Raw genomic sequence first — 18,151 nt, 5'->3', positions numbered from 1 at the left:
TAATCCCACTAACCATGGACTTTATTGCCAATGAGTCCCGAGTCCCCATGGAGGTAAGCCATTTGTCCAAATGCTGTGGTTAGCGGGGTCCATGGATTCATGCTGACATTCCTTTCCACCAGTGTTTCCATGTAAATAAGAAAGAAAATGTTGATCCTTTCAAGCTCAGTAAAATTCTAAGAGAGTTGTCACTTAACGAGTTTGTCTTCACTCTTGCCTATTAGAGTTCGAGGTCCTCTGTGAAAAAGAAAAGTCATTCATTATTGTGTGTCTGCCTCTTTGTGTGAGGTTCATAAGGACGATAATATTTTTAGTCAGGAAAGTGCTTTCTGATCCCCAACGCATCCCTTCTACTGGAACAGGGAAGCTGCTCAGGAAGTAGACAGCAAACTGCAGCTTTTCAAGGAGAACCGCAGAAGGAAGAAGGAGAGGAAGGAGAAGAAACGCCAGAGGAAGGGGGAGGAATGCAGCCTGCCTGGCCTCACCTGCTTCACCCACGACAACAACCACTGGCAGACGGCCCCATTTTGGAACTGTAAGTGTTGCACGGTTTTGGTTTCGAGTTTTTTTTTTTTTTTTGGTTTTTAGAAATATATTCCCCAGTTTTGTGGCACCTGGGCGGCTTCATTGGTTAAGTGTTGACTCTTGGTTTTGGCTCCGGTCATGACCTCAGGGTCGTGAGATCAAGCCCCACATGGAGCTTCTCACTCAGCATGGAGTCTGCTCCTGACTCTCCCTCTCCCTCTGCCCCTCCCTCCCACTCACGCTCTCTAAATAAATACATAAAATCTTTTAAAAAGTCATTCTTGGGGTTCCTGGGGGGGGTTCAGTGGGTTAAGCCTCTGCCTTCAGCTCAGGTCATGATCTCAGGGTCCTGGAATCGAGCGACCCCCGCATCGAGCTCTCTGCTTGACAGGGAGTCTGCTTCCTTCTTTCTCTGCCTACTTGTGATCTCTCTCTCTCCCTCTCTGTCAAATAAATAAATAAATAAATAAATAAATAAGATCTTTTAGAAAAAGAAAAGAAGTCATTCTTTCCCCCAGTTTTATTGAGCTCCAATTGACACACAGCACCTTCCAAGTTTAAGGTGTATGGCATAATGACCTGACTTCTGTGTATGACCACAGTAAGTTCAGTTCACATCCATCACCCTATCTGAGTTGCTGCTAACTGCCGCCATGTGCAGAGACACCGACTCACATGACAGTTACTAAGATGAGGGCTTCAGCAGCCTGAAATCGGGGATCTAGAATGATTTAAGAGGAGACCATCATATTGTGTTCTGTACCGGCAACTAGAATGATCTTGCCGAAAATTACTATTTTCTTTGGAAATCAGTTTCCATATTTTATTTGAAAATACCATGCTCTCCCTGGGTGTGTCTCCTGATGGTGTTATTTCACATACGGCCCACTCCAGGCAGAGCTCCTACCCGGTAAGGCTGGGTTTAGTCTTATCTGTTACCAAATAGCTAAGTGGATGGAGTCTTGCCTTGAATACATTTTATTTCTGCTTTATTTCATGTCATGTTCTAAGTGTAATAAAAGGAAGGGAAAACCCCTTCAATGCAGGGTCTGTATTCGAAATCTCAGTCCTCTTTAGTACCTAACACTATGCCCACAGAAGAATAGGGACTTTAGAAAATATATGGTTTTACATGGAATTGCTGATGATATGACTAATAGCAATGTGCACTTTTTTTTTTTTTTTTTTTGGAGAGAGGGCACAAAAGCAGGGGTGAGGAGTAGGAGGGCAGAGGGAGAGGAAGAGAGAGAATCTTAAACAGGCTCCTCCCCCAACACAGAGGCAATGCGGGACTCAATCTCACGACCCTGAGATCTTGACCTGAACCAAAATCAAGAGCTGGACACTTAACCAACTGAGTTACCCAGGTGCCCCATCGACTGTAAACTTTTAAAATTCACACTTACAGTGCTTTAGTGGCCTATGCACAGTATTAACAGAGGTCATCTAGAAATAGTGCCCTCAATTTTTGTGACATATCATCTGATTGAAGTCTTACCATCCCAGGAAGTAGCTAACACTGCAGACCTTCTCCTTGAAAAGAGCCCAGGAGACCACCTGGGTCAATATTTCTCAAAGTAGGATTTGGAGACCCCAGGAACCCCAGATGATTCTTGGGGATTTCAGTCCTATCTCTGAGGATTTCTGTTTTATCTTTCCATTTTGATGCTTTTTGATTTCAGTGTCTAAGTTTGCATTTTCATTTCCAGCCACATTGAGGCCAAGTGAAGTCTTAGACTCATAGCATTTAATGTTTAATCTCATTCCCTAAACTGGGGCATGAGGATCTCTGAGGGTCATTCAGGTTTCAGGGGTCCGTCCTCCACCAAGATCCGGGCCGGGGCACCAGAGGCACAGCAGCCTGAAAAATCGTTTCTGCGGGGCGAGGATGAATAAATGAATAGGCAAGGAGCAATGGGGACATTTAGGGCAGGGAAACTGCTTTGTGTGACACTAGACTAGTGGGTACACGGCGTTATACATTTGTCAAAGCCCATAGAACACACAGCACCAAGAGCGAACCCTAATGCAGACTATGGACCTTGGGTGATGACGTGTCAATGTCGGTTCATCTGTTGTCACAGATGCGCCACTGTCATGAGGGATGTGGCCGGTGGGGAAGGTTGAGCATCATGGGTATGGGGTTCTCTCCAGAAATTCTCTGCCTTCTGCTCAGTTTTGTTGTGAACCTTTTTATGCCCTAAAAAGTCTATTAAAATAAAATTGGGGAAAAAATCATTTCTCATCCATTGTTAAAAACCTCTTTTTCAGCTTGAGTGTGTTTAATATTGGTTGCTGGTTGGGGAGAGGGGGGAGGCGTCTGAGTGGCTCAATTGGTTAAGCATCTGCCTTCAGTTCAGGTTGTGATCCCAGAGTCCTGGGATGGGGCCCCAGGTCAGGCTCTCTGCTCAGCAGGAAGTCTGCTTCTCCCTCTCTCTTTCTCAAATAAATAAAATCTTAAAAAAAAAAAAAAAAAACTGGATGGGGGTTAAGCAGTATGTAGTCGTAGGAGTATCCCCTCTAGGGACACCTGCGTGGCTCAGTCAGTTAAGCATCTGCCTTTAACTCAGGTCATGATCCCAGTGTCCTGAGATCGAGTCCCTTATAGGTCTGCTTGCTCGTCAAGGAGTCTGCTTCTCCCTCTGACCCTCCTCCCTCTCATGCTCACTCTCGCCCTCAAATAAATAAATAAATCTTTAAAAAAAAGATTAAATGAGTTAATACATGCAAAGTACATAATGGACAGTGAATGCTCATTAAGTGTACCTATCCCAATTGTTTTAAAAAAAATCTTGCTGGACAGCACACTTTTAAAATGCAATTATCATTGCAAGAAAGATCAACAAATTTGGAAACTGCCTTTCTATAAAAGAAGACCAGGTAGTTTGTTTTGTTTTGTTTTAATTTGACATCTGTTTTGTATACTTTCCACCAGTGAACCTCTGCGTGGTACGAAACGTGTTCATAGTCATAGCCCGCCCATTTCATAGTAAAAATTGTTGGGACACCTGGGTGGGGTTAAGCACCCCACTCTTGGTTTCCGCTCAGGTCATGATCTCAGGGTCATGAGACTGCGCCCCAAATTGGGGTCTGCACCGAGCTGGGAATCTGCTTGAGATTCTCTCTCTCTCCCTCTGCCCCTCCCCCCATGCATGCGTGCGTGTATGCTCTCTCCCAAATAAATAAATCTTCAAAAAAAAAAAAAGTTGTCTACAATGATCAGAATAATCCCCTTTCTGCGTACCATTTGTGAGTGTGACCATGACGCAGAGAACAAGCAAGGGCACAGCGTCCTTCTCTGTACTATGTAACTATTTTTTTTCCTTTTTTAAGAAAAGATCAAAATAACCATAATACAAGTTCTGATCATTTCCTTCCCATTCTCCACTCACTCACCCTTACTTCAGAAACTACTGCCTGATGGTGGGAGGCAAATGAACGTGCCGGAAACTTCACGGTGGCCTGAAGTCTGTATTCACGATCATAGATGGCCACTGTTTTCCTCATTCTCCACCTGTTCCCACAGCAAACTGTTTAGGGAGGAGTAGAGTATAATTTTTTTTTAACATCCAACCACATAGTAGTGACAAGACAGAAAATGTGCCCCTTGCAGTATAAAGATAAGGAAATGTTAGAACGGTTAGCCTGCTCCCTTCTCATTGTTGTTTCCTTCTTTTCATTTCGCTGTTCTGTGTTTACAACAGTGGGATCGTTCTGTGCCTGCACGAGTTCTAACAACAACACCTACTGGTGTTTGCGGACTGTCAACGAGACGCATAATTTTCTTTTCTGTGAGTTCGCCACTGGCTTTTTGGAGTATTTTGATATGAATACAGATCCTTATCAGGTAAGTCAGTATGTTTTCGTGGGATGACACCTGTTGACGGTGAACAGCTGGAACCTGAGCTTACCCCTTCCGTCCTGGCCTCTTCGTCCGCAGCTCACCAACACCGTGCACACGGTGGAGCGGGGTATTTTGAATCAGCTGCACGTACAACTCATGGAGCTCAGGAGCTGTCAAGGGTACAAGCAGTGCAACCCAAGACCGAAGGGCCCGGAAGTTGGTAAGGGGGGAATAAGGTTTTGTGTTTTTTTGTGCTTTGTTTTTTTTCCTGTATTTTCTGGGAAATTCTTTGTGTTGTCGGGTTTTCTACCTGTGAAGTGTCTCCAGGCATAGACGCAGAGAGTTTGGGATACTTACACGGGAGGCTTGCCAGGCAATTCCGAATGTAATGTGTTCTCTAAGTTTACCTCTGAGAGCATTAATGAAACAGCTATCGCACCAAAGATTGGGTGAGCGTTTCATTCTAGTTTCTCGCACACATTGGTTCTCCTAGTGAATCCTCCTGAACGAAGCATCCACTGGGGCAGGTGGGATGAAAGCCTGGGGGATTTATCTGTTCTTGCTGTCAACAGGCATAATATAGACTCAAGGCAAACTGGGATATCCTCAAATTTTTAGGTGAATTTGGACAGAAACACCCAGTGCCCTGTTTCTGCTTATCCCACAGCTGGGAGCTGCCCTGGGGGAATCCCTGCCTGGAACATGGGATTCGATTTCTTTTCCCAGGATTTTCCCTCTGAAACTAGAGATACTTGAGTAATGCACTGTCTGGGGCTCTAACAGCGTTGGAGGGCCCATGCGGAATCAGCCAGATGTCCCCTCTCTGGGCTGCTGTGTTAAACTTACTTATCGCTTTGTTTCATAGAGCTGCAGATCGTTTCAGTCTGTCCCCGCCCTTTCCTAGTTGATGGGAATACTGATTTCCTCGTAATTCTGGTAGAACTATAAATTCCAGCAGTCCACAGAAGGAAGGAGAAGGAGCTGGCACTGGCAAGAGCATGCATGTCAATAGGGCCCGCCAACCCCAAAAGGGCAAAGTGCAGGGTGCCCAAGCAGGGGAGGACACTTTGCAGGAACCCCTTGTATGCAACAGCGAGTCCTGGGTCATGTGACCAGAAAGGAGGGAGTTCCCATCCCCAAAGGATCAATGTCCACCACCAGTCATTTCTACCATTGTAGGGTCCTGAGGCTTTCAAGCTTTGAAGGGAATTTCCTAATTTTCCTAAGGGAAATTCCTTAATTAAATTAAATTCCTTAATTTCCTAGGAAATTATAAATCCTGCGAGGGGGGGTTACCTCACAGCCATCAGCCAATCCTTCTTCATTAACACCTTACTCAGATGAATGGCCAGCAGAAAAGGGCAATCCTGATTTGCAAAAGAAGTCTTTTGGTCACGAACCCACTGAGCTCAAATCTTTCCAGATATCCTTGCTTCTCTGAGCTTTTCCTCAAATCTTAGCCTTTCATACACCAAGAAGAGGAGAGGGGAGGTAAAAAGCCCAATAAGGCCTAGAAATTAAAGCAGTTTTAGAAGCATTAGAAATATGACACCCAAACATTTCTCCCCCAAAAGACCTAGCTCTCTTACAGGTGGTGACATAACTGCCCAGAGAAGTCTGACAGTCCCTTGATGGGATGACACACCCGGGGGGAGCCCCTGAGGGCTGTTTGGCCCAAAGTAGTCCTCTCCACCTTCTAGACATTTCCTCAGAGAGATGACCATTGGCCCCCCCTTTTTTTTTTTCAAGTGTTTTGTCTCAAAATAACCAGGATTTTACTGAGACTGGAAGGACTTCTCTTCCTGCTCTTAAATGGGCTCTCCTTCCTTCCCATTTCTTTCATGTCTCAAATGAACTCCTCTGCATTTTTATCTCAGAGCCCTCAAGCCTCATTTTGAACCCGTCTCTAGAAAAGTCCTGTGGGACTCCAGCCCTGTCTGCATTTAACACAATCTGTTTCTTTCTAGGATTTAGATGTTGTGCATGGGAAACTACGTAGTGAATGGTGTTAAGAGTTCTAAAGCTAACGTAAATTACTCTTGTATTTTCCTATGTCAGGAAATAAAGATGGAGGAAGCTATGGCCTGCACAGGTATTCACCCTTTTTTATTCTCCCCCGCAGCTTCTTTTCCCAATAATTGCATGATCCAGCCATTTCAACTAATTTCCGTTTCTCACTGTGTGGCACAGAGCATAGTGTGGGGTGCGTGCACATGCTAATAACATTCGCCACCAGATTGTGTCATTGGTTGCAGATCTGTCATTTTGCTTTTAATCAGCTGACTGTCACCGTGGGGTGTCTCTCAGAGCCTTGCCTCCATATGCGTTTGCTCATTAGATGATGCTTTTAAGCATGGAATGATGTGAAAGGGGAAAACAAACAAACAAACCAGAATGATCTTTGGGAACCCTGGGGAGGAGTTGGGAGAATGATTTCCCTTGTGGGGCTCACATGTGGATTTGCTGGAGAGGCTTCATGGAAAGTAGTTTGAGATTTTTATGAAATATAATGTCAAAGACCCAGAAGGAGTGATGGGAATTTCTAGAGCATTCTGAAGCTGAAGTTGGAGGAAATCGAAAGAACTTCCTTGCTAAGAGGCCTTAATTAACTTGGGTGGTGAAAAGCATCAGTGTTACGATCCGGAAGGCTCTGCTGGTGGTGAGTGAGGAGAAGGCACTAGGGTCAGGGACCAAGAGGCCTCCGCATTAGCACAGAGATGGTAATGCCTGACGCACCCAAACTTCATAAATGGGCCTCAGCCCAGCCATCTTGTTCCCTCTGACCCGCCCACACATCCTTCTTAACTCATCGTGTTCTGGAGGGGGCTCCCATACACCTGGCACCGTTGGCTCTTGATAATTTTCCATTCTGAGCGTAGATCTCGAGTGGGTTTGTCAGAAACGTGCCATGTGAGGCAGGAGGGGACTGACCTTACCACCTCTAGAGTGGGGAAACTGAGGCACGATGAATCCGTCAAAGGAACATGAACCTCCTTGGACCCATGCCAGGGCACCCGATCTGCCCCACCGCCTCCCCTCCAGCCTCCCGAGCTATAGTCTCAGATTCCCCTTTTTCCAGGGCAGCTCACTGGCCTCACCAGAAACTAAACAACAGGAAAGATGAGGGGGTGAGGGGAAGGGAGATGTAAACAACTAACAAAACAAAGGAAGCTGGGCTTTCAAGGATCCTTAATAACTGTATGTATCTCTTCTTTTTGTCTTCTCTCCTGTCTTCTTTCCTTACCTGGCTCTGCACCCCCCCCCGGCCCCCACATCACCCCCAGCACACGTAGGACAGAGCAAAAGAGCCCACTCTTAAGCTGGTCTCACCCGAGACACGGGCTGACGAGGTAATAGCCCGCACCCAGGCACTCTTGCGCCTGCTTCCCAAGGGCCACATTAAGACATTTCCAAAGTGTAACATTTTAAACGGACCTACCACTGACTGTTGACTTTACAGTTATTTGACGATGCCCTCAATTTTACAGCGAAGGGATTTTCAGTCGAGCTTTCTTTGACTCCTTGTCACGAAGGAGATAAAAGGATATGAACAGGCTATTGCAGACACAGGCCGGGTCAGAGCTGACTCAGAGAGCTCTTCTCCATCTGGTCAACCCCAGACAACTTTGAGAGGAAGGATGTGGAAATGCACTCCGGTCATAATTAAGTGGCCGACGTCTGAGACTCCTCCCTCTCCTTTCCCTGCTGCCACCACTAAGTCCATCATCTCTCAGGTCCTTTGCCACAGCCCTGTGTGTGCAAGGTGATGGAGTGTTACCTGTCGCCTTCCCACCGCCCCACGTCGAAATTCCCTACCAAAGGACAAATCTAAGGAAACTCTGTAACTCAGAATGCCCGGCGTTTTTGGATCCCACCGTTCTGTAAGGCAGGGGGCGAGCTGGATGTCCGCGGATAGCCACGTTGCAGGCGGGAGGGAAATCATGAATTGGGGTTCCTGAGAGAGCGTCCGCTGGTCACACCTGGGGGACTCTCTGGATACCCAAAAGCAGTGTCTGATGCGACCTCTCCTGCTTGCGGTGTCCTGATGGACTGAAAGGGAACAGATGCCAAACAAGCCACCTCTTGTGTGGAACTGCTGAAAATCCTGTCTCCAGATGGTGTCTGCGTGTACGCCGCCCTCCAGTGACGGCACTCCTGACAGGCTTCTTCAGAAGCCGGGACTCTTCGAGAAGACTCTGATTTTTTTTTTTTTTTTTTTTTTTTAGAAAACTAATTAAATGCATTTTTTAATCATAAAATCTCATTATAAAAGACTTTGAGAAAACCGGTTAACGACCAAACCTGAAGAATATGAAATTTGAGAATTCAGCAGACCAGTGTTTCAGAAACATTCACCTTGCACAAGACTGACTACATAATAGTTTTAACTGCCTTCAATTTTGTGGATTTTGAAAATTTCATCTTTAGATTCGTTTCAAAATGGCCTTTTGAGAAGCAAGTCTGTTCCTTGTTCAGCTTCTTTATTTATTTTATTTCTTGATGGCTGGAGCATGTGCCTGGGGCTAGGCCCCCCAAGAGGCTCGCTGACTCTCCCCAGGTCATTTTTCCTGTTAGGACAAGCACAGAGTAAGGGCACCGCTCAGAAAGTAGCCCCCATGACTCAGGCGATCATTTTTGGCTCTAGTTGAAAGCAGTCATTTCTGTGTTGCAAAATAGAATAGGAGCAACAGGTTGAGGAGGTGTTTATTTTTCCCATTGCTTAGGAAAGCTAATGCCACTGCCTTTTGATGTCCTGGAAATACTCCTGGGAGGCACGGTGGGCCTCCAGCAGCTGTGTGGAGCAGCCCAGGGCAGGGGGTGGTTCTGGGCGGCCTCATGCTGGTGGGGCTACTCCCGGGCCCCCAGGGTGCCGCCCTTTGGAGACCAGCAGGCCATACGGCGCTTCACCCTCCACAGCCAGGCTTCTGCACACCTTGCTGTTGCGTGTTTTGACTCATCTCCCCTGGAACAGCAGCTATCACCTTGCAGATGGATGTAGATGAGCGAGCTGGGTGATAGGGCCTGGTTAGCATGGAGGAGTCAGTCTGCCTTGGGTTCAAGTCCTGCCGTGCTTAGTAAGAAGATGAGAACAGAACCTGGCATGTATCAAGCCCCAGGAACGATGAGTGTTATTAGTAAGGTGTATATGAGATATGAAACATTAACACGAAGGAGACAGTACTTGAAAGGGAATAGTGACATCAAAATTCCGAAGAATGCTCCTGTGTTTTATAAGAGATAGCCACACAAATAGAGATAGTCATCACCACCACCGCCATCTCGTTCATCACTCTTTGGTAATCCAGAGTTCTCTTTTTTCTGAACTGCCTGGACTTCTTGAAGGACAGAACCCAACTTCCACGGCCCCACTCTGGGTTGCTTTAATGAAGTTTTACCTGGTTCTCTTCTCTCTGCCACATTTCAGGACTCCATTTTCTTTTTTCCTCTCCATATTTCTTCCCAGTTCCACTGAAAAGTAATTGGCATGCGTCACGTCTAAGTGCATTTTATTCGTAAGCTGCCTGGCTAACCCCGTTGGACTTTTCTGCTTAAGAGGCTTGACCAAGAGTTGGATCAAGGTCAGGGTTTGGGGTTAAAGGGACCAGCCTCCTCAGGTAACAGAGGGCTGAGGTTCGGAGTTGTTAGGACATGGGTCAGAGGCAAAGCTGCTGTGTGGGACGAAGGCACTGAAATCCAGCCAAAGTTCTGCTAGACAGGCCATGCACACTGGTGGGTTAATTTTTCTTCACACAACAGTGGCCACCCTGGTCAGGATCAGGAGCAGGGACAAGTCAGGATCATCTAAGCTCCCAAAGAATCATCAGAATTTGGTCTTACTTTCCCACCAGTGATTCTATTCCCAGTGCCTTGTTTCTTATACCATAGAAGAAGAAACGAAAATATTGCAGGACTCAACCCTTCCTCCAAACGGAGGAGTGAAATTTACCTGTAATCGGCTTCAAAATGGAGAGAAAGGTGCGGGGATTAATCCTCTCTCATCATTCAATTGTTAAAGAGGGAAAGAATGTACGTGGCCACCTCTATGCATGCCACTGCTTTCTAGGAGAACACAGTCAAGTATTACCATTACAACATAGAAAACAAAGTGCTCTGACGGGGAAAACATGACGCTATAAGAGCCATGTGGGGCCCCTAACCCACCCCAGGGAATCCTGGGAAGCTTCCCAGGGAGGCAGCATTTAGTGCTGCATGCAGAAGGCAAGGCTGGCATGATCTAGAATAGGATATTGAAGAAAGAAAACCATTCCAACTAGAAGGGGTGTTTTTTCAAAGTCAAGATTCATTTGGGGGGATTGTGATCAATTCGAAGTTAGGACAAGGAAAGGAGGTGAGGGGTAAGCAGAAGAGGTAAACAGAGCTGTTTCATGAAGAGTGTAGTATGTAGTGTGACCACAGAATTTGTCTTCCAAACAGGGATGTTTTGACCATAGAGGGAGTACTAAAAATAATTAAAATGATCTAAATGTGATATGTGTCTTTGCTGATCAATGACTTGACCAGTGGATGTATCAAATAATTGTATTTAAAAATGATTTTCTAAACTAAAATTCCAAAAATTCTGGACAAATGCTTAATGGAAGAGGGTGCCAGTCCAACACACATAAACAGGACCCTCCCGGGCAATCTAGACAATTTGGTTACCCTGGTTGCATACTGCATCCCAGGATTGGATCTTTATCCTGAATGTAGTAGGGAGATATTCAAGACTGTTATAACCTATGAGAAATAATATGATAGGGGGCGCCTGGGTGGCTCAGTGGGTTGAAGCCTCTGCCTTCGGCTCCGGTCATGATCCCAGGGTCCTGGGATAGAGCCTCACATCGGGCTCTCTGCTCAGCGGGGAGCCTGTTCCCCCCTCCACCCCTGCCTGCCTCTCTGCCAACCTGTGATCTCTGTCAAATAAATAAAAATAAAATTGAAAGAAAGAAAGAAAGAAAGAAAGAAAGAAAGAAAGAAAGAAAGAAAGAAAGGAAGGAAGGAAGGAAGGAAGGAAGGAAGGAAGGAAGGAAAGAAAGAGAAAGAAAGAAAGAAAGAAAGAAAGAAAGAAAGAAAGAAAGAAAGAAAGAAAGAAAGAAAGAAAGGAAAAGAAAGAAAGAAAGAATATGATAGTATTTGAGTCGATCAGATTAGGTAACATACATAGTTGCAAGGACAGTTTTGTGGGTCAGCTTAGTCCCAAGGTCTGACTCCACTGTTTTCTAATTTGGGGACAATTTCTAGCTGCGTTACCTAACTTACCTTGTTCCCACACTCTCCTAAGTTCTTTACATATGATAAATCACTTAACTGTCACAATAATTTTGTGAAGGGAGTACTGTTACTGCCATTTTATTGATGAGAAAATTGAGTCACAGAGACACCAAGTAACTTTCCCAAGATTATATAGCAGATAAATGATGGAGTACCTACCCAAGGAGTCTGGAACTAGCATGTGCTTTTAATCTCCATACCATGCTGTTTCACTCACACAATTTATTTAACCTTTTAACTTCATTTTCTCGTCTGTAAAGAGGTGATCGTACACAGATACATAACACATAAAGATTACATGAACTGATATCTGAAAAGGGCTTAGCCCTGACTGTACATTATTCATTTTTAATTATTTTTTTATTAGCATATGCATTACTTGTTTCAGGGGTACAGGTCTGTGATTCATCAGTCTTACACAATTCATTCTATGAACAAAGTTTGATAATAAAGTCGAATAGTGAGAGAAATAACAAAGAGCCCTAGAATTTTGAAGGACATTTACCATCCCATTAATGGGTAATGAAATTAGAGGCTTTTTAAAATAATGAAATGTTAAGAAAGAAGGAAAATTATGTGCATTTGCCCCAATTAGCAGGTATGTGCTTTTAATCAGCCATTGACTATGCAAAGTTATTCATCTATAGATAAATGACATAGCTTACTATTTGTAGTTCTATACTGCCTTCTTAGTGGAACGTTCATGGTCTTGTATCTGTAAAATAAATAGGTGTTCTTGCAATTCATCAATAAAATTAGTGCCCTAGAAATCTTCTTTGCATAACAAATAAAAAGGTACATATGATTGATAGGCTTTTAGTTATGTTCAGGGCACTGAATTCAGAGTCTCTGGAATTTCCAAACCCAAAGTGAATTTCATTTCAGCCTAAAACATGCTGTGTTTCAAGCAGCACGAATGTCACACACAAGGCACACTGCTTTGGTCCCAAATATGGAAACTCCGTGCCTTCAGAAAAATATTCAAAGAGAACACAAAAAAAAAACAGGCAAGGGCTTTGGAGAAACGAATGGATATGTTAGCACAGATACTCTGCTCGGGCTCTCTCACTTTTGGAAAATCAAATTAATGCCTTCAGAACTGAAACCTGGAGGGGACTAGCCGTATCAGCGAAAACATCCCTCAGTTTAGCAACCATCAACAGAATTCCAGTACTTGTGAATTTCTGGTTGACCTAGTACTTGCCCCTTGAAATTATGGACATCTAGCCTGGTGAAAGTCAAAGTGAGCTTCTGAACACAAGTCGCCAGGACCATCTAGAGGTGGGTGCATAATGGAGGGGCTCCCACCATGCTGAGGAAACCCGATGGGAGGCATAAGAGGGTCACAAAATTGTAGAGGGAGTGATGCTCAAATTTCATTTTGAAGGCTGAGAGTTAACTCAGATGCTGAGGCAGGGAAGTAAATTCTAGGAATAAATGCCAGGGCTGAGAAGGGAGAGAGCCTGGTGTTTTCAGGAAACTACATTGTTTTGGCGAGGCTATGGCAGAGGCCACGTGGGGAGCAGGAACAGAACAGGCTGAAGAAGTCGGTAGGCATCAGGCAGTCTCTGTAGAAACAACTCTTTCTGCTTCCTAGGACACCAGGAGTCCTTGTGGATTATACCACTGCTCCAAAAGAGGGACAACTCTACCCTTATGTGATCTCTGCTACCCATGCAGAGACAGAGACAAAATTATTGGTCATGTTTTTAAAGATGTATTTATTTTTTTCAGAGAGAGGGAGCAGGGGGAGAGGCAGAGGGAAAGAGAGAATCTCAAGCAGACTCCCTGCTCAGTGCAGAGCCTGACTCGGGGCTTGATCTCATGACCCTGAGATCACAACCTGAGCCCAAAGCAAGAGTCTGAAGCTTAACCGGCTGAGCTCCCTTAGAGCCCCAAATTATGTGGTCATGCTCTTAAAAGTAAATAAGTGCCATCCAGGAAGAAATGAGACTCAGTTGGAGACCTACATGTGATTTGCATTTCTCTTAGGGGTTTCACAACCTTTCTATTTTCCAGATTGGATGAGAATTACCTGGAACTTGAAATCATTTACATTTATTCCAAAAATTCACTTTTCAGAACAAACCTACTCATATGTTTACTCCCCGAATAAAGAACTTCAGAATGGCCCAAGAAAGAGGGTTCCTTTTGTGAGATGAGGACTGGCAGAAACCAGGACAGAAATGTGGACAAGTTAGTTCTAATATCTAAAAGGATTGTGACTAATATTTTGATACAATGTTACATGTACAGAAAACTTGCAAGAACACTTCCAAGAAATTTTTCCCCATTTGTCTTACTGTTTTTTCTTGTTCTCTTTCTCCACATACACTACATATACTTCTTTTTTTTCCCTTGAATCATTTATAATTTGCAGATATCATGTATCTTTATATACAAGAGCTTTAGTATACATTTCCCATGAACAAAAACATTCTTACATAACTCTTGTACATTTATCAAAATCAGGCAATTTAATGCTGATACAAGTCTATTTTCTGGTCCACAGTCCATATTCAAATGTTGCCAATTGTCTCAGTAACGTCATATTTATGGTTTGGGGAGGATTTTGTTTTTCTGGTCAGGGATCCAATCCAGAATCACACACTGTAGTAAAGTGTAATGTCTTTTAAGTCTCTTTCCATCTGGAATAGTTCCTCAACTTTTCATTGCCATTCATGACATTTTTGTTGTTGTTGTTAACATATAATGTATTATTTGTTTCAGGGGGACAGGTCTGTGAATCATCAGTCTTACACAATTCACAGCGTTCACTATAGCACACACCCTCCCCAATGTCCATCACCCAGCTGCCTCATCCCCTCTCCCCAGCAACACATTGATGACATTCTTAAGTGTACAGGCCAGTTATTCTATAAAATGTCCTCAGTTGGGGTTTTTCTGATGTTTCCTTGTGATTGGACTAAAATTGTGCATTTCTGGCAGGAATACCACAAACATGGAAGTGTATACTCAGGATATCTTTTTTTTTTTTTTAAAGATTGATTGATTGATTGATTTGAGAGAGTGGGGGCAGGAGAGGGAACAGAAGGAAAGGGAGAGAGAGAATCTCAAGCAGACTCCCCACCAAGTGTGGAGCCAGACATGGGGCTCGACCTCATAACCCTGAGTTCATGACCTGAGCCAAAATCAAGACTAGGATGCCCAACCCACTGAGCCACTCAGGTTCCCCCCAGGATATCTTATAAGGAAATCCCTGACATCTGTGGATGGTCTTACCTTTGATTACTTGGTTCAGGTGTGGTTTGCTTGGTTAATCTGCTATAAAATCATATTTTTTCCTTCTTTAATAATAATTTATTCACTAGCTTTGGATGATTTTATCATTCTTAATCATTTTGATGACTGCAAAAATGATGATTTTTTTCCAACTTCATTATTGTTGCTGCATTTCTTAAGTGGTACTCTATCACAAAGAAGAAACTGCCCTTTTCTCATACATATGTAGACATGTATGTATAGTAATAAGGACTCATAGACCCTTACTTCATCCTACGGATATCCTTTTGCTACCATTCTTTATTTTGATCCAACTTTCCCAGTTTTGGCCAACGGTGTCCCTTCAGATGTCCCTTCAGTACTTTTGGGGTATCCCCATCATCTTTTGAGCACCCCCTTGCTTTGGGGCCCGTGTTGCAGGTTCCCTTTGTAGTTTCACTCCCTTACAACTGGAATCAGCCATTTCTCCAAAGAACCCCAGTTCCTTTTAAGTGGGGACTGGCATTTGGACCCAAGATCTAGGTTTGAGGTGCGTAAAATTGCTATGGAGGTATCATTGTATGTAGACCCTTTGGGTGGACAGAGCTAAAATACACACGCACGGATATTGACAGCCATTCCTAGATATATTACAAACCATATGTTCATACTGATACCTCTAATTCTAACTCAAAGGCTCAAGGTTCATTCTAGTCTTCCTAGTTTCTCTACGGTAACTTCATTTTCCAGCTTTGAGAAATCTAGTTCCCATTATCCTCAAAGGATTAACTCATCTGTTAAATGCTACAGCACTCAGAAAGCAATTTAGAATTGCTAGATCCTGCAACAATAAACACAACCCTGCTAACTAGAGTTCAGTATATTTTTCAGGTCTTTCTGTCTTGAGAGGAGCAAAAATAGCTCTGTGTTTGAAATTACTGGGGCTAGCTCCCTGCAACCTCCCCCTTTATTGTGGTTATGTTACTCATTTGAAATAGACCAAAGTTTGTTTATTTCTGTCTGTATTTTCATTTTTGGTTCTATTTTTTCCTCATCACTGCTAGTGTAATTTTCTTTTTCAGTGTGTAATACTTTAACATAGTTCCAAAAGTCAGAAGTGCCAAAAGCATATGGAGAGAAATGTCAGTCCCTCCCACCACCTCTTCCCACACGTGTGCTGTAGGTAACCAGACTCCTCAGTTTCTCCTTTACCTTCTTGTGTTTTTGTTGCAGTAGTAAGCAGATGGTGATACCTGATTTCTCTTATTTTCTTACACCAAGGATAGCATACAATATAAACAGGATTGCACTTGGTTTCTTTCTCACTTAAAATATTTTCATTTTAAAATCTATCCTCTTCCCTCAGTTCATAGAGATCGTCCCATTCTCTTTTCACTTCGTCATAGTAACCTACTGTGGGGCTGCTCCATAATTTATTCAGTCACTCTTTTATGTATGAGCATTTCGGTTCTTCTCGTATTTTGCAATTCCAAATGGTGCTGCAGTAAATAGCCTTGCGCAAATATGTTTCATGTTCTTGAGGTTATCTTCAAAATAAATTCCTAGTTGGAGGATTACTGGGTCAAAGGTAAATGCCTCTATGGACCTATTAAATACTGCCAGATTTCCCTCCATGTGGTTTGTACCATTTTGCATTCCCACCATCACTGTATGACTATCTGCTTTCAACAGCTGTCCAGGTTCTAAATTTTTTTTCCAATTGAATGAGAAAGAAAGGGTATCTCAGTATGGTTTGAATTTGTGTTGCTCTTCGTATGAGTAAAGTTGAACACGTTTTTGAAAGTTTAAAGGCCACGTTACTTACTTTTGTAGATTATCTGGTTATGTCGTACGCCCACTTTTTTTATCTGGTTTTTGAAAAATTATCAGAAAGAACTTGTATCTTTATGATGCTGAGTCTTCTATCCAGGAACGAAGGCTATATTTCCACCCGGTTAAGTAAATTTCCAGGTCTTCCAGGAGCTTTCTGAACGATCTTCTCATAGGTTTTGCACAATTCTTGGTACGTTTATTCATAAGTGTGTTATCCTCTCTGTTATTATTGTGAATAGGGTTTTCCTCCATAATCAAACCCTCTTTGAGGTTCTCATTCGTGTATATGAGGGCTACTGATTTCTGTATATTAACTTTATATCTTGCTACTTTATAAAGTATTTCTATTTTTCAGTTAATTTTGTCACTGATTCTCTTGGGTTTTCCAGGTATACTTGTCATATATTTGTGAGTAGAAATAGATTTGCTTCTTTTTTTGTTTTTTTTTTTTTTTGTTTAAGATTTTATTTATTTATTTGACAGAATGAAAGAGAGGGAGAGCATGAGAGGAGAGAGGGGGAGGGGGAGAAGCGGACTCCCTGCTGAGCAGGGATCCTGATGTGGGACTCGATCCTGGAGCTCCAGGATCATGACCTGAGCTGAAGGTAGTCGCTTAACCAAATGGGCCACCCAGGCGCCCAGCTTTGCTTCTTTTCCAGTTTGTTGGTTCTGACTGAGACCTCCTGTCGACTTGAATGAACTAATACTTCTAGTACAGTGTTATCTTGTTGCTGATCTTAGTGAAAATGCTTCTCAGATTTCCCTGTTAAGTGAGAAGGCATGTTTTAGGACTAAGTTGTACACATCTCTACATGTTAAGGAACTAACCATTAATTTTTTTTTTTTTTTACTGTTTTTATTACTAATGAATGCTGAATTTGTCAAAGGCCTTTTTCAGCATCTATGGAGATGCTCAAATAATTCTTCAATCTTCCAATATGATATGTTATATTCTAATATGATATATTTTATTCCAAAGTTATTCTATTCTAGTCTGTTCTATTCAATAGATCTTCAAATATGATATATTATATTAACGGATTTACTAAGAATAAGCCAACCTTTCATTCCTAGAATACATTCCACTAAGTCATTGTGTGTTATTTTCTAAATATAATATTGAGTTCTCTCCAGTAATATTTTACTTGGGATTTTCGTATTATATTAATAAATAATACCAGTCTGTAATTTTCTTTTTGTTTGCACTAGTGTTACCTTTTTAGGCATCATATTAGTTTTCTATTGCTGCTGTAAGAAATCACCCCACTGTCTTAAGCAACACAAATTTATTCTTTCATTTTTAGCAGTCAGAAGTCCAAAATGGGTGTAACTGGTCTAAAATCATGGGGTAAGCAGGTCTGTGTTCCTTCCGAGATCTTTAGAAAAGGATCCCTTTCCTTGTCTTATCCAGCTTCTGGAGGCTCCCTACATTCCTTGTCCAGGGCCCTCCCCCGC

The 18,151-nt window shown here is 43.1% G+C and overlaps 1 protein-coding gene across 8 annotated transcripts in view; it reads left to right on the top strand.

Moving 5' to 3' along the window:
* The window catches only part of SULF1 (sulfatase 1), a 176,470-nt gene that overhangs the window by 151,766 nt on the left and 6,553 nt on the right, over positions 1 to 18,151 (top strand). For 7 of the 8 annotated variants that reach the window (XM_082721184.1, XM_082721181.1, XM_082721179.1 and 4 more), the window contains 4 exons: positions 363 to 535; positions 4,230 to 4,372; positions 4,466 to 4,589; positions 6,428 to 6,461. In XM_082721184.1, the coding sequence (XP_082577310.1) occupies positions 363 to 535; positions 4,230 to 4,372; positions 4,466 to 4,589; positions 6,428 to 6,461 (474 nt within the window). The remainder of the gene's footprint in view (positions 1 to 362; positions 536 to 4,229; positions 4,373 to 4,465; positions 4,590 to 6,427; positions 6,462 to 18,151) is intronic. The other variant, XM_082721185.1, reaches the window with a different exon arrangement.

Source organism: Mustela nivalis, assembly GCF_964662115.1.
Source record: "Mustela nivalis genome assembly, chromosome: 2".
In the NCBI taxonomy this organism is placed as follows: domain Eukaryota; kingdom Metazoa; phylum Chordata; class Mammalia; order Carnivora; family Mustelidae; genus Mustela; species Mustela nivalis.
The sequence above is the reverse complement of the archived record's forward strand: the minus strand, read 5'-3'. Positions and strand labels throughout refer to the sequence as shown.